The 25,389-nt window shown below is 36.4% G+C and overlaps 1 protein-coding gene and 1 pseudogene across 7 annotated transcripts in view; one reads left to right on the top strand and one right to left on the bottom strand.

Annotated features, from left to right (window-relative positions):
• Positions 1 to 25,389, bottom strand: part of UPF2 (UPF2 regulator of nonsense mediated mRNA decay) — a 115,268-nt gene that overhangs the window by 61,156 nt on the left and 28,723 nt on the right. For all 7 annotated transcript variants that reach the window (XR_012914882.1, XM_075997549.1, XM_075997554.1 and 4 more), the window contains 5 exons: positions 15,388 to 15,548; positions 11,034 to 11,231; positions 9,196 to 9,345; positions 7,479 to 7,582; positions 1,049 to 1,134 (listed from right to left, as the gene is read on the bottom strand). Coding sequence is in view for 6 of the 7 variants with exons in the window: in XM_075997549.1 (XP_075853664.1) it covers positions 1,049 to 1,134; positions 7,479 to 7,582; positions 9,196 to 9,345; positions 11,034 to 11,231; positions 15,388 to 15,548 (699 nt within the window). In the remaining variant the exon portion in view is untranslated. The remainder of the gene's footprint in view (positions 1 to 1,048; positions 1,135 to 7,478; positions 7,583 to 9,195; positions 9,346 to 11,033; positions 11,232 to 15,387; positions 15,549 to 25,389) is intronic.
• Positions 21,086 to 21,457, top strand: LOC142864352 (cytochrome b-c1 complex subunit 7 pseudogene; annotated as a pseudogene).

The following is a 25,389-nucleotide window of genomic DNA, read 5'->3' as shown; positions in this document are numbered from 1 at the left end:
TTTAAGTGACTTGTATCTTTTTTAAATACTTTTTTTCTCTTCTTAAACCATAAACGGTCACTTTCTACTACTTTCAAGCCTGTTTCCAGCAGATTCCAACTACTACTAATTTGCATGCAGTTTTCTGTCTCCTGAGCTAAGCGGATAAATTCAATTATAAAGGATACAACCGACAGAAGACCAAATAATAGCATGCAATGTTTGAGGACCTTTTTGTTTTTTTTCAAAGATGGCAGAGGAATGGGCATACACAAAGAAAAGATGCCCGTTTATAAGTAAACTACTTAAACATCACTGCATGGTTTCTTTTGTTAACCAAACTTTTATTTTTAATTATTTGTTTGTTTGTTTATCTATTTTTACTTTTTTGCCTTCCAGAGTGCTAGGATTCACTACTAAATAAACAGAAATGGATCTCCTCCAGGATCCTAAGGTCAACATTCTATGAGTAGTGCTGAAATATTCAGGTGAAGTAGGGCTTTTTAATTTAGTGTAATATGAAGCATCAGAATTCTCTAAAAGCATTATGCAACTGAATATGTATTTTGAATTACCAGCAACATAATCACTAATGTGACTTCCAATTCTACTCAGTGAATCTCTAGGTGGGCTACTTCATCTTTAAACTATCATAATTACCTAAATAATTTGAAAATTTTCATTTAAACACAACTATGAGAATTAGATAGATACACTAAATTAATCTGATCTTTACACAAAATAAAAACTCTCCAAAACACTTATATACCATTTATTTTTTTCTCTTCAGAGGCAAAAACCAACTGCTTCTAGCAATTATTATTATTCTTAAGTTATTCTTAAATATTTTCTCTTAAAATATAGGTATCAGAAAAAACATTTCCATTAGAGCTAACAATGCACAAAAACCAATGAGAAACAAGTTCTAGAAAATACGCTAATAACAATGGTAGTGCCTATTAGTGACTAAAATCAAGAAAAGTAATATTTTTAAACAAATAAATAAGAATTTTAAGCTTACAACCATCACTACAGAGTGAAAACATTAACAAATTTCTTTAATACCTACCTTTGTCGAGGAACTATAAAGAGTGCCCGGACCAACTTCTTCCTGTTTGCCTTTGTGTTCATGTTCATGCAAAAATCCATTGCTGCCTATTGGGAAAAAGCAAACTTTTTCTTTAAAAACTTTGATTTAGCTACTGAAAGCAGACATCTTGCCTACTACAATATTTTCACTTGTTCTTAAACAACACTTCAAAATGGTTTTAAGACACCAGTATTATAAGCATTTCCTAAACTAAAAAGATCACTAAGCTTAATGTCCTCTCTCCTTATGTATCCAAAAATATGTGCCTCAAACTTTTTAAATGCAACCTAGTGCTGGGAACAGAACTTTAAGTGGGTAGCTTAAAGACCTACTCTGAGATGTTTGGCAAATAACTATATGGAAAGTACTATCAATGCCTTTGGGCTCATCAAAGACAAGTAAACAAGCCAGGCATGCTGGCTCACACCGGTACACCTGTAATCCTAGCACTCTGGGAGGCCAAAAGAGGAGGATAGCTTGAGGTCAGGACTTAGAGACCAGTTTGAGCAAGAGCGAGATTCCCCTGTTTTCCCAAAATAGAAAAACTAGCCAGGCATTGTAGTGCATGCCTATAGTCTCAGCTACTTAGGAGGCTGAGGCAGGAGGATTGCTTGAGCCCAGGAATTTGATATTGCTGTGAGCTACGATGATGCCACTGCACTCTACCCAGGGTGAAGGAGAGTCTGTCTCAAAAAATTAAAAAATAAAATAAAAGAACGACAAGTAAATCAATGTTAACATCAGGAAAGTTTTCTGATAGAACTATAAAGTAGCAAGAACAAATCAAAAGCCAAAAAAATTACTAATGCTAAGAAGGATAACCAAACAGCTTAAAGATGAACTAAGAAAGAGAGAGAGGCACAAATTATTCCCAGGGAAACATAAGAATAAGAAATGCTCCCACATTCACGAAAGAGGCTTAGTGTCAACAATCAGATTTGATAATGTTGGGGCTTCGAAAACTACCCCAAAATACAGTGCTTTGATGTGCTGAGTACTTTGAACTAAAGGAAACTAGGAGACCTTAGAAGCTGCCTTGGAATCAAGATCTCTGATCTTCCCGTTTCTCTCTCCAAGCACAGAGAAAGGCGCTCTCTCCCCAAAGTTCCCTTATCTGGGGGAAATTCTTTCCAAAAGAAACACAACTGCCTTCAATCCTGTCTGAAATCTCATTAACCAGGAAGATTTATCTAAGTCACCACAACCCCACAGACAGACTTTTCAACTATTCTTTTGAGGGTTATCACTCGAGGGACATTATCTGCATAGTAAGACAGCCTTTATCAACATGCATTTCCACCCTCACCTTTCTATAACCATGGCCACCTCCCCCAGCACACAAAGGAACTTTGTCCTAGACTATGTACTGTCTATTCTTTGGGCTCATTCATCTCCCATAAAAATCATTTACTCTTTCTCTAAAATTGCCTACATCCCCCATCTCCCTCTCCTCGATGAAGAAGGTATTTAAGCTTCAATGATCTGGCCCTTCTTTGAATTTCATATTTGTGTGACTCCCAGGCACTTGCACATTAAAAAACGGGTATGCCTTTTTTCCTGTTAATCTATTGTCAGATTATTTCAGCAGATTTAATTATTGAATCTTCAAAGGGTAGAGAAATTCCCTTTACCCCAACAGTAACTTACACTAAAGAAACTGCATCATGGGACTATAATGAATACCTGCAATTGTTACTTAGTGTACCAATTCACCACTGTATATTTCAAGAACAAAAATGTGTCCAATATTTCATCAATATGTCTGACATTTAATGTAAATATAAAAGACAAGGTGTATGTTCTGGGAATTCCTTGAAAAACAAAAATAATTGGTATTTTTAAAAGACAGGTATATATATAGAAAATGTTGAAAGATTTTTGGTACACTTGGTTAAAAAACAACAAATAAGAGCCAGTAACAAGGGCCACCATGCATTTGAATGGACACTCTAAGTGGCCTAATTTCAAAAGATTGTACACATATTTTCAGTTGATTTCAAAATAACAATGTATAATAGCCACAAATATGTCTTTGATAAAATTTAAGAAAAGATTAGAATATCTGGCACCATTAAGTAAAATTTAGGTTTTTCTTCTTTGTAAACACTGAAATAAAACATTTTTGATTAGGACAAGAACTAATTCATCTCAGATTTTTGGCTTAAGGAATTAAAATCTAAAAAAATATAGGCCCTTAACCAAATTATCTGCCCTTATATTAAATAAGTAAAGGGGGCAAATGGGAATTAAAACCCAATCAATCGGCTGGGCATGGTGGCTCACGCCTGTAACCCTAGCACCCTGGGAGGCCAAGGCGGGCGGATTGCTCGAGGTCAGGAGTTCAAAACCAGCCTGAGCAAGAGCAAAACCCCATCTCTACTATAAATAGAAAAAAATTAATTGGCCAACTAATATATATAGATAAAATTAGCCAGGCATGCTGGCGCATGCCTGTAGTCCCAGCTACTCAGGAGGATGAGGCAGAAGGATTGCTTGAGCCCAGGAGTCTGAGGTTGCTGTGAGCTAGGCTGATGCCACGGCACTCACTCTAGCCTGGGCAACAAAGCGAGACTCTGTCTCAAAAAAAACCCAATCAATGGTTTCATGTATGCACAAAGAATTTTAAAGTACTCATTTACATACAAATGGTATATAAGAGGAATTTATTTCCTACCTTCATTTCTGCAATTTTATTTTTAAAAGTTTATAAATAAAACATATCTCTTCAGTCTATTGGAGAAAGAGAACTGATATTTAGAGGCTCATAAATAATCTTGATGGCAGTAACAAATAAAGTTGGTTAAACAAGCAAATTCTTTTATCCATTTAGTATAAATTAAGGGTGATGATTCAAAAAGATAAAAAAGGGGGGAGCTCATATCCAAGGTTAATTGGGTCTAAGTCTTCTCGGCCCCAAACAAACAAACAAAAAAGGCCATCTAAGCACATTTTAAAAACTACAGATGGGTGGGCAAGGTGGTTCATGCCTATGGTCCCAGCACCTTGGGAGGTCAAGGAAGGAGGATAACTTGAGGCCAGGAGTTCCAGACAAGCCTGGACAACAAGAAACCCATCTCTACAAAAAATAACAAAATTAGTCAGGCATGTTGGCCCTCACCAGTAATCCAAGCTGCTTGGGAGGGTGAGGCAGGCAGGATGGCTTGAACCCAGGAATTCAAGGCTGCAGTGAGCTATGATCAAACCACTGCACTTCAGCCTAGGAGACAGAGCAAGACCTTGTCTCTAAAAATATTTAAAAACAAACAACAAAAAAAACCCAACTATAGATGAATTCATATATATATACAGCACAATGTATATACAGATAAAATCAGATATTCAGATTATGTATGATTCTGTCTATATAACCTTGAGGAAGTCTCTTAATCTCTGCCATAAAATGAGAGCCTAGAACCAGACCATTTCTAAGAACATTTTTGGTTTTATAAACTTCTGTTAAAAATTTGACTTAAGGTTATTTATACATAATTACTAAATTCACAGAATTCTTAGATTTTCTACCTATTTCCCAAAACTTTTTCCTCTTAAGCCATTTGGACCTGTGCTAATACACATCGAAGAAAGTCCTTTCACAAGAAAGCCACTGGAGTCTAAAAGAAAAATGATGGCTCCCAGTTTTTCATCTGGCTCTCAAAGAGCAATTCAGTTCTCTATAAGGGACCCTCCAACCACTATGCAGGAAAAAAGGATAAAAGATTTTATTACACTTTTGAGGAAAGAATTATCTAAAGCAATACTTTTCATACTTTTGGTCCCAAGAGTCCTTTATACTCTTAAAAATTATTAATGACCTGAAAAAACTGTTTATGTGGGTTATGCTTACTAGCATTTACTATATTAAAAATGGAAACAGAAAAATTTAAAAACAATAATTCCCTTTAAAATTCAGAATTTAATAGGGGGTCATTACTGTCAATAGCTCTTAATTTCAAGCTGGGCCCTACAGGATACCTTCTAATAGCATAACCTAAGATTCATAACAATCATGTTACTAGTATGCAAAACTGACAGGATCCCTCTTATGTTAGGACTCAGACTCAAAATGGGGGTGGAGTGACACGAGTGTCAAGGGAATCTTTCACCCTGGTTATAGCCAATGAACACAGGACAACTTAGCAGGGACACAGCCTCTTCCAAAACTTAGAAAAATAAGAAATTTTAACAGTGGTTTTGGCTACATCTATAAAAGAAAAAAGAGACTGCCTCTTAAGAAAGCAGAAATAAATGCTCTAATTGCTAAGTTTTTGAAAAGTGCACATTGACCCAATTACTCCAGAAGTAAGCCAATTTGTAATGAGATTCAAGTCTATCTGATTACATGAATAATTACTGAAGTATACCTAAATTATCTGAGGAAGAGCTAAAAGTGAAAAATAACCTAACTTCTTCAGTTATCTATAAGGGACCCTCCAACCACTATGCAGGAAAAAAGGATAAAAGATTTTATTACACTTTTGAGGAAAGAATTATCTAAAGCAATACTTTTCATACTTTTGGTCCCAAGAGTCCTTTATACTCTTAAAAATTATTAATGACCTGAAAAAACTGTTTATGTGGGTTATGCTTACTAGCATTTACTATATTAAAAATGGAAACAGAAAAATTTAAAAACAATAATTCCCTTTAAAATATCAATAAACCCATTAGATGTCAATGTTTTATGAAAAATACAGTTTTCAAAGGAAAAAAATTAGTGAAAGATGAATGGCAGACATTCTTTTACAAGATAGCTGGATTATCTTATCTATTTATCCATTCAATCTGCTGTGATATGTTATTTTGGATGAAGTATATGAAGAAAATCTGGCTTCACATATATATGTAGTTGGAAAAGGGAGGTATATTTTTAAAACCTTTTCAGTAATTGTAAATATTTTTATTTGATAGTACACCAAAACTTGACAAGTGGTAGTTTCTTAAGGGTTAGTAGTAATGTGGAATCTGAAACTGTATCAATAAACATTTTATGCTCTGTTAAAATTAAAATCCACTGGTCTACCTTGCACTTTGAGTGGATCTTTTAACAACCATGTATGATTTTTAACACCGTATACTGGTCACTTAGAATAATGGTTCACCGAGCCATGCAAATCTTCCAAATGTACACATAATATTTTTAAATCACATTATTTAGTATCACACCACTCTCACCATAAAAGTCTCATCAATAAAGTCTATTCAGAAAAGAACTGGGAAGCTGTCAGGCTTATGATGGTGAACATAAGTTTTCCAAAGTTCTAATTTTTATTGAAAACTCAAATTTGATCGTTAGTAATAAATACTTTTAGTTGTTTTCCTTGAAGTGATGGACTCACTTTTTTAATTTTAGAAAAATGTCTGCTAAACATCCATGGTTTGTCCATCAATTCTTCCAAGTAAAAATGCTATTCTATGAAAAAAAACAATTAGTTCAGCTTGCAACTCAATCACACAGGTGCTTTTCCTTGAGATAACCTTGAGACAGCTGAAGTCCTTTATATGTCCTTTCCATTTTGTCAGATTGAAAAAACATGTTCTCAAAGGTTGACATGTAATAAAAATCACTCATTTTTGTGGATACACAAAGGAAATTCTTTTTTTTTGAGGCAGAGTCTTGCTCTGTCACCCTGGCTAGAGTGCAGTGGCATCCTCATAGCTCACTGCAACCACAGACTCCTGGGCTCAAGCAAATCTCTTGCCTCAGCCTCCTGGGACTACAGGTGCATACCACCCCACCTAGCTAATTTTTCTATTTTTAGTAGACACAGGGTCTCACTCTTGCTCAGGCTGATCTCAAATTCTTGAGCTCAAGTGATCCTCCTGCCTCGGCCTCCCAGAGTGCTAGGACTATAGGCGTGGGCCTCGGCATCCGGCCCCACCAAGAAAATTCTTAAGTAAAAGTGGCATATTTAAAATTGCAAATGTATGGCAGTGAAGAATACAATGGTACTAGTATGGCTTGGTATCACTGCTTTGAGTCATGCTAAAATGCCAGCAGCTTTACCAACCATCCCTTGTACAACTGTCAAAAATGTGAAATAGGGGTGGGGGTGGGGAACCATAGTATTATTTTTTAAAGAGTTTTGACCTTATAGACCCCCTGAAAATGCCTCAAAGGCCGCCAGGAATACCCAGACCATTCTTTAAGAACCTCTCATCTAAAAAAATTGTGGGATCCATAAGTGAACAGGAAAGATACCAAGCCAACAGGATTCCGGAGCCAATCCCATCCCCAAACAGAGCATCTCCAAATTGGATCCAATTTTATCTGTATGTAAAGATTAGATTCACATATGAGACTCCATTTGAAAAAAATGGCTCAAATAGTCTGAAAACCACATACATTCCTAATTAAAGGACTCCTACAGGGTCTATGTGCTTGAGTAAAATTACACAGAGATAATGATACCTTGTCTATCAGATCTCGGTTGACACAGTTGGGCAACTGCTGGAGGAAAGCATCCACTATGAGCTTGAGATGAGATCCAGTGCTGGCTTCTTCATCCTCTTGTTCTAATATAAAATTAGTTTTAAATAGGTTAAAAAAACATACAGAGAACAAAATAAAAATTTCCAATTATAAGTTTTTAAAGAATAGATTATTTAGTGCTACTTTTGTCCTCATGAAAACATTAAGCATTTTTTAGGATATTACCCTAGAAAGTTCAGGTATCTGTAAAGTCACTATAGTCTTTCAGATATCAACTATAAAAAAGCCCAGCTTTTTGCATTAGATATAAAAATTTGATCAGAAAAAGCAGGTATATATTTCCTAGAAGACACAGAAAAGAAAAAGCATATAGTTTTATAGTAAATCTGTTATTTCTATTTACCTGGCATCCCTGCCCCCAGGTTCTTCAATTAATAGCACCCCCAATTCTCACCTTTGAAGAACCAAGCCTCCCCTGTCCCCTGTGATTCTGACGTGGTGGCTGCTGCCAATCATAGCACAGCATACCACCATTCCTCCTGGCCACATGGCTAAGCATGACACACGACCAGCCAAAGTCTTTATGTGATATATACAGACAGTGAGAGTGAAAATCTTTTCTTCTGATATCCCTAGCTGGTATGATTTAAGCCTGGGATAGCCGCTAGCCCTGCTTAAACCCTCCTTTCATTACAAAGACAAAGAGAACCTGCAACAAGAAACAATGAAGCCAACAGAGAAAAAAATAATAATCACAGAAGGTATCCATGTAATAAAGAATCCTAACAAAGAAACTCGGTAGAAAGTATTTAGAGAATAAATGTAATATTTTTATTACTAAATACCAAACAAGCCTCAATTATAAAGACATGAAATTAACAGACAACTGATAGGCTAGTTCTACTTTTACCCCTCAACCAGTTTAGAGTAACTTTCAAATACATTTTTGTTAAATCTGTAAAGATTGTATCATAGAATTAAAATAATGAAGACAATGCTAACAAGTTGTCAGAAAAGTGTAAGAAATATCTTTTAAGATATTCAGAATTAAGATTTTAGAATTTAGATGATCACTAAAGCTTGTAGCCACATAATACAGAGTATGTAGTATCTTGTTCTGAATCAAATTTTAATAAAGTGATAGCCTGAAAACTCAAAAAAACAAGGAATTAGAAAATAGAGAATTAAATAGAAAAGAACCATATTCTTGGGCAAGAGTAAACATAAAAACTAACCAAAAATGAAAAAAAGAAAAAAATTTTTAAAAGTGGTAGCAGGGCCAGGTGCGGTGGCTCACGCCTGTGAGCCTAGCACTCTGGGAGGCCACGGCAGGCAGGATGCTTGAGGTCAGGAGTTCAAAACCAACCTGAGCAAGAGTGAGACCCCGTCTCTACTATAAATAGAAAGAAATTAATTGGCCAACTAATATAAATAGAAAAAATTAGCCGGGTATGATGGCGCATGCCTGTAGTCCCAGCTACTTGGGAGGCTGAGGCAACAGGATTGTTTAAGCCCAGGAGGCTGAGGTTGCTGTGAGTTAGGCTGATGCCATGGCACTCACTCTAGCCTGGGCAACAAAGTGATACTCTGTCTCAAAAAAAAAAAAAAAAAAAAGTGGTAGCAGATGCAAAAATAAATAAATAAATGTTAAAAATAATAATAATAAAAAATGGAAAATAGTGAAACAGCCCTTTACCTTGCTCATCAAGAAGTTTCTTTGTAAGATCTTCAGCTTCGTCTCCACCTTCTAGTTCTAAGGTGTCGTCATTAATTTCTAGATTCTCCAACTCAAGTTCCAAATCATCAGGACTTGATACCTCCTTATTATCCTTAGGTTCTTTTGCCTCTGTTTAAAAAACAAACAAGTACATCTGAATTAGGTCATATTGAAATCCTGCTGCAAAAAAGTAGATAAGGATTCACGAAATCCGCATCACTTGTTTTAGAACCTGTATGCATGCCTGGCAAACAAATTTGAGTGAAAATTAATATATTCAGATGTTATAAAGTACATTATGAGAACAAATACCACAACTTCTTTGACTCTGTATGCCATTTGTTCACTGAACAGATGGATGGATGGAAGAAGACTTACATGGCACAAGATGAGAAGAAATAAGGTTGATTAGGTAAAGTGGACTCAGATTAAGAAGCACCTCAAACTCCAAGCTGAGGAATTCAGACTTTCTTCTTTATGCTGGGTCATGAGCAAGAGATTACATTTAAATGTGATTTGATATGAAAATTAACTTAGCAGCAATATGTAAGACAAATCAGACAGGAAGGAGTAGATATAGAAAGACCAATGAAGAAAAAAAAATAACCTTATAATTTAGATGTCAGAGGTTTAAATCTTTGTTCAACAAGATTGGCAAAATGTTAATAATTGTTGAAGCTGGGTGATAGTGTGAGTTCATTTTACTATCTTCACTTATATGTTTGAAAATTTTCTTAAGTAAAAAGCAAAACAATAAAACCGGAGTTCAAGAATTTATGCTTAAATTCAAACTATGGTATTTCTCAGCTTCATCTTGTGTTCTTTAGTCTCCTAGTTTCTGCATCGATGCCATACCATATTTGGGAGAATGAAAGCTCTAACCCGTATTGGTTTCACTGCCTCTAAGTGAAGAGGGACTACAATTTACTCATCCATTCATTTTTGCATCTGACTAATGTTTACTGAATTCCTACTACATGCTAGGTACTGTTCTAAGAACAAGGGATATGACAGTGACCATAGCAGACAAAACCCTGCCCACATGGAGCATATTCTCACCCTGCAGTGTTCCCTGATGCCTATCAAAAAAAAGCATTTTTCTGATTAGCTACTGCACCATTCAGAACTATGCTGAACTGCTGAATATTCAGAAAAAAAGCTTAAAATGATATCCTTGCTCTCAAGTAATATATAATTTATCTGAGGAAATCAAACTAATATGCACGAGGGGGTTAAACTGGATATGGTGGGGAGAGGGTTCCAAGCAGAACACAGAACAATGTAGGAAGGCCACTAGGCAAAAGACTTCAAAGACTGAAAATGCTTTAACCCTTTGCACTTCATGTAGAGTGTGGATAAAGTCGAGTGGATAATGAGAAAAAAGCAAGCGAGTGCAAAGGGTTAATTTAATGATCTCAAAGCTTTTGATTTCTATAAAGTAACTCTTCCTCACAAAGAGCTGGCTATATCTAGCCTGGAAAGGACGTTACAGATAGACACCACCATAAAGCTGACACTTTCTCTAATAATCTCAATAGGAAAATTCATGTCTTACAGAGACCTCACATGAATTATAAGATATTATAAATAATCACCTTCAAATTAATTCACATTAACTTAAACATAGAAGCACTGTTAAAAGTATGTCAATTATCACCCTTTCATGCTCCATTCCATATTATTCTGTCATTCATTTAATCTAAAGACCCAATGTTCACATTACAAAACAAGCAACTAAAACTTTTTTCATTAAAAATCCTACTTTGAAGCTAAGTTTTGTAGCACTTAATGTAAATGTTTTTTCCTCTAGAATTTACCTTTGGAATCATCTTTGTTGGACTCTTTATTCTGACAACTTTTTTCATTGTCTTTAAACAAGATGGCCGGAACAAAAGCCTTCAAATCAACGAGGTTCTCGTAAAAATTCCGAGCATCTTCATCTTCCCATATACCACCTTCCAAATCATATTCTCCAGGTTTACCAGGTGTAAATATATCGATTCCAGGCCCATGCTCTACAATAAAATAATTAACAGGTAATTTAACACCATTTTAGATATCACATGCTAAACATGACAGTATAAAGATATTTTATAGCTATTGAATCTTGAGTATTTCAAATGACAGGTGCTTCTTCAATCAAAAAACACTTGAGCCGGGCGCGGTGGCTCACGCCTGTAATCCTAGCTCTTGGGAGGCTGAGGCGGGCGGATTGCTCAAGGTCAGGAGTTCAAAACCAGCCTGAGCAAGAGCGAGACCCCGTCTCTACTATAAATACAAAGAAATTAATTGGCCAACTGATATATATATAAAAAATTAGCCGGGCATGGTGGCGCATGCCTGTAGTCCCAGCTACTTGGGAGGCTGAGGCAGAAGGATCGCTTGAGCCCAGGAGTTTGAGGTTGCTGTGAGCTAGGCTGATGCCACGGCACTCACTCTAGCCTGGGCAACAAAGCGAGACTCTGTCTCAAAAAAAAAAAAAAAAAAACACTTGAGACTATATATATAACCACCTCTAACATCAACTCACAAATTGTAAGTTTCTTTTTTTTTTTTGGACAGAGTCTCATTCTGTTGCCTTGGCTAGAGTGCAATGGTGTCATCATACCTCACTGCAGCCTCCAACTCTTAGGCTCAAGTGATCCTCCTGCCTCCGCCTCCAGAGTAGCTGTGACTATAGCTGGGATTACCACACCCAGCTAAGTTTTCTATTTTTTATAGAGACAGGGTCTGGCTCTTGCTCAGGCTTGTCTAGAATTCCTGACCTTAAGCAATCCTCCTGCCTCAGCCTCCCAGAGTATTAGGATTACAGGCGTGAGCCACTGCACTCAATCACAAATTGTGTTTTAAGTAAAGCTCTAAACCAGAAGAGACCAGAGGACAGCACAGAATTAATGTGTTTTTCTCTTCAATTTAAGCAGTTAGTATGACATTAAGTAGCCATCTGATATATCATTAATAGGTCTATCTTCATGAAACTTAAAATAAAAAAAAACAAATATATAAGCCTGACCATTCCTAAGACATCTAATTTAAAAAGTCCCACCTTCTCCAAGAAGTTTTTTTTTTTATTACTCACAACCTTCTGTACCATTTATACCACACTTCTATATCACTTTTATCTTCACAAATAAACATAAATCCTTAAGAAGCATTTCTCCTTTTGGTATAATCCTTGGTGCATGGTAGACTGCCACTATAAACCTAAAATAATCAAAAGGGCTAAAATCTATTTTAAAGAGAATTTATTCAAGCATAAAGTTCGAGGATGACAGCCCACAAAATATGACTGCAAAGAATGCAAGTCAGTGTTCCGAAGTATAGAAGTTTGGGACCCTTTATACAATGTTTAGGGAAGCGTAACAGAATCTCAACATATTTCTATATATGCTTAATACATAGTTACAATGTTCTGATTAGTCAAGGTCTTTTTCTTTTAGAAAAAGTATATTTAAAATTCCACATTGAAGATGTAACAGTCACAATGTCTTTTGTGCCATCTCATCGAAGTCAGGCACAGGACAAAAAAGAAAGCAGTTAATCTATAACAAAGACCAATCATTGGGAAAGAGGTAGGTCTGGTTTTACTAATTTACAGAACTAGAACAATGAGGAAGAGAGATCACCTATAATCTAAGAGGCAAAAGTTGTAAACATTCTATGTGACTCAGTCTCTAGGGCTTAACGTCCTCCTTGATATAATAACTTTAAAGGGTCTTAAAAATTTGTTTTCTTTTACACCATAAATGTTAGTCAATTGATAAATAATTGGAAAAGAAGGGAATATGGAGAAATACATAGATTACCTAAGAGAGGGTGGAAAAAACTACATATTTACGCATGCACACACACTCTCTGCATACAACTACAGATTCATAAACTCAGAACAATGAAAGCAATTTCCTACTTCAAGATGAGACCATTAATGAACCTATCCATACTGTACTTCTCTCCAAACGAGAATTATAAATAGGAAAAAGAGGCCAGGTGTAGTGGCTCACACCTGTAATTCCAGCACTTCGGCAAGCTGAGGCAGGAGGACCAATTGAGACCAGGAATTCGAGGCTACCGTGAACTATGACCATACTTTATCCTAGATGACAGAGTGAGACCTTGTCTCAATCTATCAATCAATCGGAAAATGATCATGTAAAGTAAAACTAATCCTAAAATAAGTTAAGAATATTCATTACATGTCATTTAAGAAAATAAGGGCTGGGTGCAGTGGCTCACGCCTGTAATCCTAGCTCAAGGTCAGGAGTCGAAACCAGCCTGAGCAAGAGTGAGACCCCGTCTCTACTAAAAATAGAAAGAAATTAATTGGACAACTAAATATATATAGAAAAAATTAGCCGGGCATGGTGGTGCCATGCTGGTAATCCCAGCTACTCAGGAGGCTGAGGCAGAAGGATTGCTTTAGCCCAGGAATGTGAGGTTGCTGTGAGCTAGGCTGATGCCACAGCACTCTAGCCCAGGCAACAGAGTGAGACTCTGTCTCAAAAAAAAAAAAAAGAAAGGAAAGGGAAAGGGAAGGGGGAAGGGGGAAAGGGGAAAAGGGAAAAGGGGAAGGGGAAGGGGAAAGGAAAGAGAAAAGAAAAGAAAAGAAAAGAAAAGAAAAGAAAAGAAAAGAAAAGAAAAGAAAAGAAAAGAAAAGAAAAGAAAAGAAAAGAAAAGAAAAGAAAAGAAAAGAAAAGGCCAGGTGTGGTGGCTCACGCCTGTAATTCTAGAACTCTGGGAGGCTGAGGCGGGAGGATTGCTTGAGGCCAGGAGTTCAACGCCAGCCTGAGCAAGAGTGAGACCCTATCTCTACAAAAATAAATAAATAAATAAAAAGAAATCAGCCGGACAACTAAAAATATATAGAAAAAATTAGCTGGGCATAGTGGAGCATGCCTGTAGTCCCAGCTACTTGAGAGGCTGAGGCAGAAGGATCACTTGAGCCCAGGAGTTCAAGATTGCTGGAAGCTAGGCCAATGCTATGGTACTCTAGCCTGGGCAACAGAGCAAGATTCTGCCTTAAAAAAAAAAAAAAAACCTAAATCAATACCAAAGTATTCTAAATACTATGAAAAGATTTTGGTTCAAAAATATCATAATAAATATACTGAAAAAGTTCTGAAAAACCGGACAGATTCAACCAAAACACAAAATTCTGATGAAACTTCTTTTAACAAATTAAAAATTTCAGATTCATTAATTTTTGAAACATAAAAATTAGTATGAATTATTTACATCATATATAATTATAATAAAACAAATGCATTCCCAGTGCACAAAAGATATTTCTTATTAGGGCTATAAACTGCAAAATTTTTCCTATTATAAAAAGGATATTTTATAAATACTTCACTCTTAAAAGTTTTAAGTAAATAAGACTGCCAGACATTTTCACTGTTAAGATTTGTTAACACTCATCTACCTAACATAAACTTAATTATTTTATCAAAGTCGGTGTGATGTGGTAGGAGTAATATACTAAGACAATCAACTGAAAGATAATCAAAAAGGAAGCTTAAAATACCTTTCAGAAGTAATATGGAAAAAACTCAGCTCACAAAACAATTGACCTCAAAGAACGCAAGATAAGCTTCAGTTCTAAGTAACATTTTAATATATCATTAAATCTGTCTCTAGGACTCCTTATAAAAAATATATATGTATATCCTTCAAAACAAAATGATTAAAAATTAGAATAAATACAGAAATATTAGAATCCCAAAAATCCAATACATGGTCTCATTATCACCTATAATCTAAGAGAGTGAGAAAGTGAATCTTTCTGAATTCTATCAGATTCAGATCTATCAGATTCAGAAAGTGAATCTTTCTGAATTCTATCTGAGAAAGTGAATCTTTCTGTAACTCAAGCATGGTTTAAGACAGGTCCCTGCTGGATATAATCTGAGGATATCTATTACACAAGGACCTCAAGGAACTCATCATCAAATGAGTTAATTATTATCCTCTAAGAACCATACCTTTTCCATTCAGGTATCATTTCAAGTAGCTTTTTAAGGTTATCATTAAGTCTTAATACCATTTTTTCATTTAAAAATTTTTGAAGCCATTTTAAAACTTAAATCTCAAGACTACACATCTGACAAGCCTGAAGGTAAATGACAGCGCTTATAAAAAAAAAAAATCACAAGGCTTGTTTTAAGGATATCTTACCTTCTGGTGTTGGTTTGTCTTGAGGAAGATCTGGCATATTTTCATCCAAAAGGTCTGCTAAAGATTGAGAATTTGCCAGCAGCTTCTGATAAGACATAGCAAATTCCTCATATTGTTTATGTCTATCTTCACTTAGCTCCCCTTTAGAATGCAGAATACGCCTATAAACAAATGATGAAATAATCTGACAATCTCATCAAAATAAATGTACTTACATAGTTATATGAGAAATGTTTGACAAAATTTGATTTTATCAAAGTTAGCACAATCTTCTTTGCCAACTTATTTTTACCTAACATTTCCAAGAAGTATCTGAAAATTAAAATATGTATAATCAAATTCACCTAAGCAATTACATTTTAATACTAGTTCAAGCAATATGAAGTAAGCCTGCAGAAATACCATATTTAACAATATATACTACTAAATAACGTAAAATTATCTAGTATTTTGTTACAGTCACTCTTCTCAGACATACAGTTAACCAAAAAAATTTAACACAACTATAGAAGTCAGTTTTCAAAAGCAACAGACTATGGAATCAGTTGTGATTCTATACATAATTGAATCAGAAATGTCATATTTAACATTTGAATCAAAAATGCCATATTTAACACAATTACACATCAGTTTTCAAAAACAACGGGTTTTGTACAGGTTCAAAAACAACAGAATTGTTTATCCTTAAACTTCTGTAATGATCTGAACCAAGATTATCTTTTGAAAAAGCCCACATCTTCCACATAGCCAATTCTCAACCTACTGTGCAAGGACTGGTTATTTACCCACTTGACAAATATTAACGAAGCAACCCAATCACTCAGCCCCTCTGGAGGAACAAAGGATGTAACTACTCTTCCTCTTTGCAACAGGACACCAATAAGACACCCATAATTAATTACACATGCAGAACAATTGGCAAATACAATGTATAAAGTCAAATAAAAAATAAAAGTCTTACTATATTGGTGTAAACAGTTGAAGACTCATATAGCTGGATCCAATTTTTCCTATACTATTCATGTAGTAATGTAATTTTGAAATATATGAACCACAATGCAAATAAAATACAGTTTTCAGAAAGTCAAATTATAAATTATTTTCAAAAGTAATACCTAGAAGTTTTTTATTCCTTGTCATTTAAGTTTTCTTATGAGCAGTGAAGGAAAGGTTTTATCGTGATATTTTTTTTTTTTGAGACAGAGTCTCACTTTGTTGCCCAGGCTAGAGTGAGTGCCGTGGTGTCAGCCTAGCTCACAGCAACCTCAATCTCCTGGGCTCAAGCAATCCTGCTGCCTCAGCCTCCCGAGTAGCTGGGACTACAGGCACGCACCACCATACCCGGCTAATTTTTTCTATTTATATTAGTTGGCCAATTAATTTCTTTCTATTTATAGTAGAGATGGTCTCACTCTTGCTCAGGCTGGTTTCGAACTCCTGACCTTGAGCAATCTGCCTGCCTCCGCCTCCCAGAGTGGTAGGATTACAGGCATGAGCCACTGCGCTGGGCCCGTGATATCTTCTTAAGAGTTATAGAAAACAAGGTAGAAAAAAAATCATGCCTCAACTTATTCTTCCCAGCTTATCTGAAACAACGTCCAAACTTTCCTACCCACCTGAGCTTTTGCTTAAATACTGTAACAATCAAATATCTTCATTTTAGAATTATCAGTTTCCATTATAAGCCCATCAATAGATAGATTCATTAAATCCAATCTCCTCCTCCCCCAAAATCTGGCCTATTAGGGTCAAAAATGACAAATGTGAACTCGTTTTCTTATGATTTAAATATATATTAGGCAACATTATCCTACTAACACATTTTTTTTTGAGACAGGGTCTCCCTCTGTCACCTGGGCTAGAGTGCAGTGGCGTCATCATAGCTCACTGAAACCTCAATTCTGGGCTCAAGTGATTCTCCTGCCTCAGCCTCTCAAGTAGCTGGAACTACAGGCAACAGTCCCTGCAGCCAGCCTCTAATCATTATCTTAAACACAGCACTTGGTAAGCAGGACAGGATATCAATGAAAAAAATTATGAGTTCTGGTATATACGGAACTTACATATGTAGTCATACATCTTTTCCTTGACCATCTATTTAATATACATTTACTTAACATGTGACTAAATCCAGAGCACAAAGCAAAAACACACCCATCATAGGTGCCTGAACATTCAAAAACACAAGAATCATTTAGAAATTCGAATGAAATTAAAAGGAAACATTTTCTAATGTACATGACACGCACATCAGGTTTTTTAACGTGATGAAGCTCATAGGAAATGATTTTCAGTTTAATTAAGTTTTTTAGATAACCTGTGTAAAGAACTGAACATCACACAGCACATTTGACCAAAGAATAACTTCTTTACATCAGTGTTATAAAAAAAAAATCTCACCGGAATTTATATGAATTTCATGGGAATATACACTGAAAATATAAGTAAAACCAAGTTGAAATTATGATTCATCACATATCATTTTAATTACCTCCCTTTTAGAAACACATCTATGACATTAAGTTGAACTGAAACCATTCTTTTGAGATTGCCATAAATCAGAGGTAAACAAACTTTTTCTGTAAAGGGCCAGACATTAAATATTTTAGGCTTTGCAGACCAGATGGTCTTTGTCAAAAGTACTCAACCCTGCTAATAAAGCACAAAAGGGCCATAGATAGTATCCCAACAAATGAGTGTGACTGTTACAATAAAACTTTATTTATGGACACAAATTTTATATAATTTTTGTGTTTCACAAAATATTATTATACTTTTGACTTTTTTCAACCATTTAAAAAGGTAAAAACTGGCCAGTCGCGGTGGCTCACTCCTGTAATCCTACCACTCTGGGAGGCCGAGGTGGGCAGATTGCTCGAGGTCAGGAGTTCGAAACCAGCCTGAGCAAGAGCGAGACCCCGTCTCTACTATAAATAGAAAGAAATTAATTGGTCAACTAATAAATATAGAAAAAATTAGCCAGGCATGGTGGCACATGCCTAGAGTCCCAGCTACTCGGGAGGCTGAGGCAACAGGACTGCTTGAGCCCAGGAGTTTGAGGTTGCTATGAGCTAGGCTGACACCACGGCATTCACTCTAGCATGGGCAACAAAGCGAGACTCTGTCTCAAAATATAAAAAATAAATAAAAATAAAAAGGTAAAAACCATTCTTAGGTCACAGACGATACAAAAACTAGTTACAGGCTTAATCTGGCCCAAAGGCCACGGTTTGCCAATCCCTGACAAAATTGGAGTTAACCAAATCAGTATCATCACTCCAAATGTTTTAAAAGCTAGTTGATTCCCTCTCAGGGTATCACTGCATAATACAGAGGTACAGGTACCCTTTTACAGATGTGAAAAGCAAGCAATGAGAACAAAATCAATGCCATGTCTTATGCATTATAATAAAAATACAAAAAGAGTAGGCCTCCTTCATCCAATATATATGAGGCATCACTGTCTAGAAGCATCCCTTAGGTACATCAATCCTCAATTTGAGGAATGTTAATACTAATCTAATAGGGTACAACTGACAAAGACACAAAGAGAAAGTCTCATTCAAAAGTCTTTCAGAAAGATTAAGTAGGCAATATATTAATAATAGCTATTTATTATAACATTTACTAAACATGATATGCCAGATACTGTTATATTAAGTGCTTTTACACATATAAATTCACTACATGATTCACATTTACCTCAGAAGTAGCATATTATTGTTATCCCCATTTTACAGATGGAAAAACTGAAAGCACAGAGATGATAGGTAATTTGCCTAAGATTACAGAATGAGTAAATGACAGATCTAAGATTTGAACCCACATATTTGGCTCTAGAGTCATTACTCTTAAATACTGTAATATGCTGCCTCTCTAATTAAAATTATCTACTTTGTACTTTATATTGAAATTAGAATATTTTTCAAATGCTCCCCCCCAAGGCAAGCCTTCCCAGATCAGATGGAGGTACTTATCTTACATCTTCTTTGGGGTCCCTCTCTCTTGTTTGGATTTGACTTGGTAAGTACTAAGTGGTTAACATGTACTAGACATTTTAAACACAAGTAAAAGTACTAATTGCAGATACTGATGGGTACTATTTAATTGGAAAGTACAGTATGAAGAGGAAAAAAAGAACCTGAGTCTGTCACAGGCTATCCACATTACACTTGGGAAAGCCCTTTAATCTCTGTATCTGTTCTAGCACCTTCAAAATTTAGGTACTTCTTTGAGGGGTACTGTGAGGTTCAATTAAGATCACATATGCAATACATTACATTAATGTACAACGGTATTTTTGTAAGGAAAAAAACTGCCAAAGCCCACTGCAGAAAAGGCCAAAATTTCAATGTCGACAACTTCTGTTAATCTTCTAATTAGCCAAATTAAAAAGGAAAACAATATTGATAAGAACACAGAACATTTGTTTTAACTTTGACCTTCTGTAGTCATACAAAATAACATAGAACATATGGCCAAAATCTTAAAAAAAAAAATGAAGCAAACCCAAGAAAAACTACTAGGTTTTATTTTTCCCCTCCTTCAGCACTATCAAATTTTCATAAAAATTTGCCTTAGAATTATCTTAAATTTTCTTTTGGTTCCATTTTAGAATTATGGATGTCTCAATCTTGTGAAAAAATACTAGAACATAGAGAACCAAAACTGTACCCATGCAAATATTTACAAATCATTTAAAGAGGCCAGCACAGTGGCCCATGCTTGTAAACCTAGTACTCTGGGAGGCCTTAGGCAGGAGGATCACTTGAGGCCACCAGTTTGAGACCAGCCTGGGCAACATAGCAACACCCTCGTCTCTACAAAAATTTTTTAAAAAATTTAGGCAGTCATGGTGGTGCAAACATGTAGTCCCAGCCACTCAGGAGGCGGAAGCAAGAGGATTATCTGAGCCCAGGAGTTGGAGGTTACAGTGAGCTATGAAGACACCACTGCACTCTTGCCTGGGTAAGAGCTTTATCTTGGGGGTTTCCAGGAGGTCATTTAAAGAGAATTAGAGAATACCTAGGAGGTAATGATTTTAGAGCTCTTATAACTTTAGAGCCTCCTTAAATCTAAAGTACAAGGAAATTAACATATTAATAGTCCTTAAATACTACCAATTGATCAAACAACCTACTGGTAGGGCAAGATACAACTCACCTGGAAGGAAAGTGAAAGTAAAAGCAACATTATTTAATTTTAGGCTGACTTTCTAATTTTCAACTTTGGTCAATTAATGCCTAATTAATTTGCTTTAATAAAAGAAACTTCTCTGATTTTATTAACAATGGAGAGAGGAAAAATCTGCATGTTACTTACTTTTTTTTGCTAAACTTAGTCAAATCACTTACTGCTGTTGGACTAAGCATGCACAATCATGAAGGTAACTAACTCACAGGTGCGGAAAGAGAACTTGCCATATCGATCAATTAGGGAGAAAAAAGGAATTAAGACACTTCAAGAGTATTCAAACAAGAATTTTGACTTAATCTCCAAATTCATTATTTCACTATAATGAAAGAAATTCTGTTACATAATTAACATTAAATTGTACCTAATAAAATTAAATCATTTCCTCAACCAATTTTTATTAAATGCCAAAAAATACTAAGTAATAAGACCTCTGTAATATTTCAAAGTACAAACCATTTTAAGGTATACAGTAAGAACACTTAACATAGGCTCTCGGGTCAAAATGGCTGGCAGGCAGGCTGTTTCAGCATCAGGCAAGTGGTTGGATGGTATTTGAAAATGATATTACAATGCAGCAGGATTCAATAAACTGGAGTTAATGTGAGATGATATATGAGGATGAAGACGTAAAAGAAACCATAAGAAAGTTCCTGAGAACCTTTATAATGACAGCATGCTTCGCATTAAGAGAGCATTGGACCTGTCCATAAGGCAGCAGATGTTGCCCAAAGAACAGTGGACAAAATATGAAGAGGATAAATTCTACCTGGAACCATATCTGAAAGAGGTTATTCATGAAGGAAAAGAGAGAAGAATGGGCAAAGAAGTAATGGTATAGATGAAATCTCTGGATGCAGCTGTCCTCAAAAGTATTTTTATGGCCGGGCGCTGTGGCTCACACCTGTAATCCTAGCTCTTGGGAGGCCGAGGCGGGCGGATTGCTCAAGGTCAGGAGTTCAAAACCAGCCTGAGCAAGAGCGAGACCCCGTCTCTACTATAAATAGAAAGAAATTAATTGGCCAACTTTCTACTATAAATAGAAAGAAATTAATTGGCCAATATATATAAATTATTTTATATATATATAAAAAATTAGCCGGGCATGGTGGCGCATGCCTGTAGTCCCAGCTACTCGGGAGGCTGAGGCAGAAGGATCACTCAAGCCCAGGAGTTTGAGGTTGCTGTGAGCTAGGCTGACGCCACGGCACTCACTCTAGCCTGGGCATTAAAGCAAGACTCTGTCTCAAAAAAAAAAAAAAAAAAGTATTTTTATGAAGATGGTTAGACCTTAAACATAAAAGTTAATAATTATTTCATCTGCAGATGTATTACTTTAAATAAATGTCTATTATAAGCAAAAAAAAAGAAAAAAAGAAAACACTTAACATAAAGGCAAAACTTACCAAAAAAGTAAAGTTATTAACTCCAAATTGGCGAATACTACTAGATATTTAAAATGTGTAAATATTGGCCGGGCGCGGTGGCTCACGCCTGTAATCCTAGCTCTCTGGGAGGCCGAGGCAGGCTGATCGTTTGAGCTCAGGAGTTCGAGACCAACCTGAGCAAGAGCGAGACCCCATCTCTACCCTAAATAGAAAGAAATTAATTGGCCAACTAATATATATAGAAAAAATTAGCCGGGCATGGTGGCACATGCCTGTAGTCCCAGCTACTCGGGAGGCTGAGGCAGGAGGATTGCTTGAACCCAGGAGTTTGAGGTTGCTGTGAGCTAGGCTGATGCCACGGCACTCATTCTAGCCTGGGCAACAAAGCGAGACTCTGTCTCAAAAAAATAAATAAAATAAAATAAAATGTGTAAATATTAATTATAAACTCCCCAGATCTATCACTTAACCAAAATGTGTTATAAAAAATTACATTATTTCAAATATAAAGCGTTTACAGACTCAAATTTACTAGAATTCACCCAACCCCAGGGTCAGCTCTATTGCTTGCTTACAAATGCACCAGGTGCCTAGAAACATTAGCTATCTAACAACCATGATACAGGCTCAGATAAGGAGAAAAGAACAGTTAGATGACTCCATGTTTCATTCAATCACCTCCTTCAATCATTCATTCATTCCAGCGTCATTAAGAAAACACCAGGCCGGGCGCTGTGGCTCACGCCTGTAATCCTAGCTCTTGGGAGGCCAAGGCGGGCGGATTGCTCAAAGTCAGGAGTTCAAAACCAGCCTGAGCAAGAGCGAGACCCCGTCTCTACTATAAATAGAAAGAAATTAATTGGCCAACTGATATATATATAAAAAAAAAAAATTAGCCGGGCATGGTGGCGCATGCCTGTAGTCCCAGCTACTCGGGAGGCTGAGGCAGAAGGATCACTCAAGCCCAGGAGATTGAGGTTGCTGTGAGCTAGGCTGACGCCACGGCACTCACTAGCCTGGGCAACAAAGCGAGACTCTGTCTCAAAAAAAAAAAAAAAAAAATCCAACCGGTTTTTAAACCTAGACCGGTAAAATATCTGGTGTTTTCTTTTTTTTTTTTTTTTTTTTGAGACAGAGTCTCGCTTTGTTGTCCAGGCTAGAGTGAGTTCCGTGGCGTCAGCCTAGCTCACAGCAACCTCAAACTCCTGGGCTCAAGCAATCCTCCTGCCTCAGCCTCCCGAGTAGCTGGGACTACAGGCATATGCCACCATGCCCGGCTAATTTTATATGTATATATTAGTTGGCCAATTAATTTCTATTTATAGTAGAGACGGGGTCTCGCTCTTGCTCAGGCTGGTTTCGAACTCCTGACCTCTAGCAATCCACCCGCCTCAGCCTCCCAGAGTGCTGGGATTACAGGCGTGAGCCACCTCGCCCGGCTGAATTTTTAATTATAGACTTTAATAAGTATAGACAAGACTTTACAGTATATCTGACCTTTTAAAAGATATTGAATAAAGTCTTAAAGAAAGTTAACTATATAGGAATCTTAAATATCAGCTAGCTTGGAACTTGGTTTTCTAGCATTACCACACCTAAGAGAAACTTCCTTGGGAAAAAAAATATTGCCCGTAATTCCTATGATGTATTACTAAACAACCCTCAAAATACCTACTGGATAACGACTGGGAGGGAGAAACTTTTGGCAAATGATCATTTTAGTAGTACACTGTAATGTACCCTCTTGGAAGGTAGGAGACTAATATTATTAGGCCAAGTAAGGATTCTGCACTAATCCATTCACCATGTCTTCTTTTGCTCAGCCATCTATCTGCATCTTTACTACAGAGGCAGCACAGGATGAAGCTACCCTAAGGCATGAGTAATTTATTAAGCTGTATACTGGCTGGGCTCGGTGGCTTACACCTGTAATCCTAGCACTCTGGGAGGCTGAGGCGGGCGGATTCCTCGAGGTCAGGAGTTCAAAACCAGCCTGAGCAAGAGCGAGACCCCGTCTCTACTATAAATAGAAATTAATTGGTTTAAAATAAATAATTTAAAAAAGAAAAAAGCTGTATACCAATTATACGGTGATTGAAATTCTCACATTCCCCAAATTATTACATCTAAGTGCTACAATGCTACGGTCAATTTACACTACATAAGTAACCTTCTCTAATAACTATGTATTAATGGTTCTGTATCAAAACGGATAAAAGTTTGTAGGGAATGGCTACAAAGCTGTATTCTCAACACCACATTCTGTTCAAAACTTTCATCAATGACTCCAATAATAGAAGAACAGAAGAGCTGCTTATCAAAGCTGAATGTTACCAGCAGATAAATACTATTAATAATACACATGTCATCAATATTCAAAGTTATCATGAGGCTTACATAATTCACCAAAAGCATCTAAATAAAGCTTAAAAGAGATAAGCAAGTATGTATTTAGGGTTAAAAAGTTATTTCATTAGTTCAAGGCGAAGAACTGGTTTGGCAGCAGTTCACAGGAGAAATATAGGCCTTAGTGTAAAAAAGCTAACAAAAAGTCAAAAGAATGACAAGGGAGGTATAAAAGCTAAATACAACTTTAGGTCACAGATAGAAAAGAATGCATCAAGTGCCTTCAAAGAAAAAAAATCAAATCCTATCTCGAAGTGCCTGTAGAAAGAAAAAACTATATCCAAAACAAAAGTCCTAAGGCAACTAAAGTGTCTGGAAATCAATGGAGCAAAATGGAAGAAGAGCTGGACGAAGTACACAGCGTGGAGAAGAGGAAAGGGAAACACTGAGGCAGCCTACAAATATCTGAGACACTATCATGGGAATAAGAGGATATGGGTCCTGTACTAGTGTTTCTCAAACTACCTTGAGGGCCAACTTTTTCTTCAAGCATTAAAGATGCTTTCATAAAATACAGTAAGAATATCATGACAACAAAAAATTGCTATAGGCCGGACGCGGTGGCTCACGCCTGTAATCCCAGCACTCTGGGAGGCCAAAGCGGCCGGATCACTCGAGGTCAGGAGTTTTAAACCAGCCTGATCAAGAGCGAGACCCCGTCTCTACTATAAATAGAAAGAAATTAATTGGCCAACTAATATATATGGAAAAAATTAGCCGGGCATGGTGGCGCATGCCTGTAGTCCCAGCTACTCGGGAGGCTGAGGCAGGAGGATCCCTTGAGCCCAGGAGTTTTGTGAGCTACACTGACGCCACCGCAGCCACTCTAGCCTGGGCAACAAAGCAAGACTCTGTCTCAAAAAAAAAAAAAAAAAAAAAAATTGCTACAAAAATTTCTAAAGGCTTACTCCCAAGTTTTTGCACTTAATTAATTGTGAACATGTAAACAGTTCATAGACCCCCCTCCTCTCTGAGTAGCGTTATTCCATTCACACTAGAAAAAACAACTAAATCA

This window comes from Microcebus murinus, chromosome 25, assembly GCF_040939455.1.
Source record: "Microcebus murinus isolate Inina chromosome 25, M.murinus_Inina_mat1.0, whole genome shotgun sequence".
NCBI lineage: Eukaryota > Metazoa > Chordata > Mammalia > Primates > Cheirogaleidae > Microcebus > Microcebus murinus.
The sequence above is the reverse complement of the archived record's forward strand: the minus strand, read 5'-3'. Positions and strand labels throughout refer to the sequence as shown.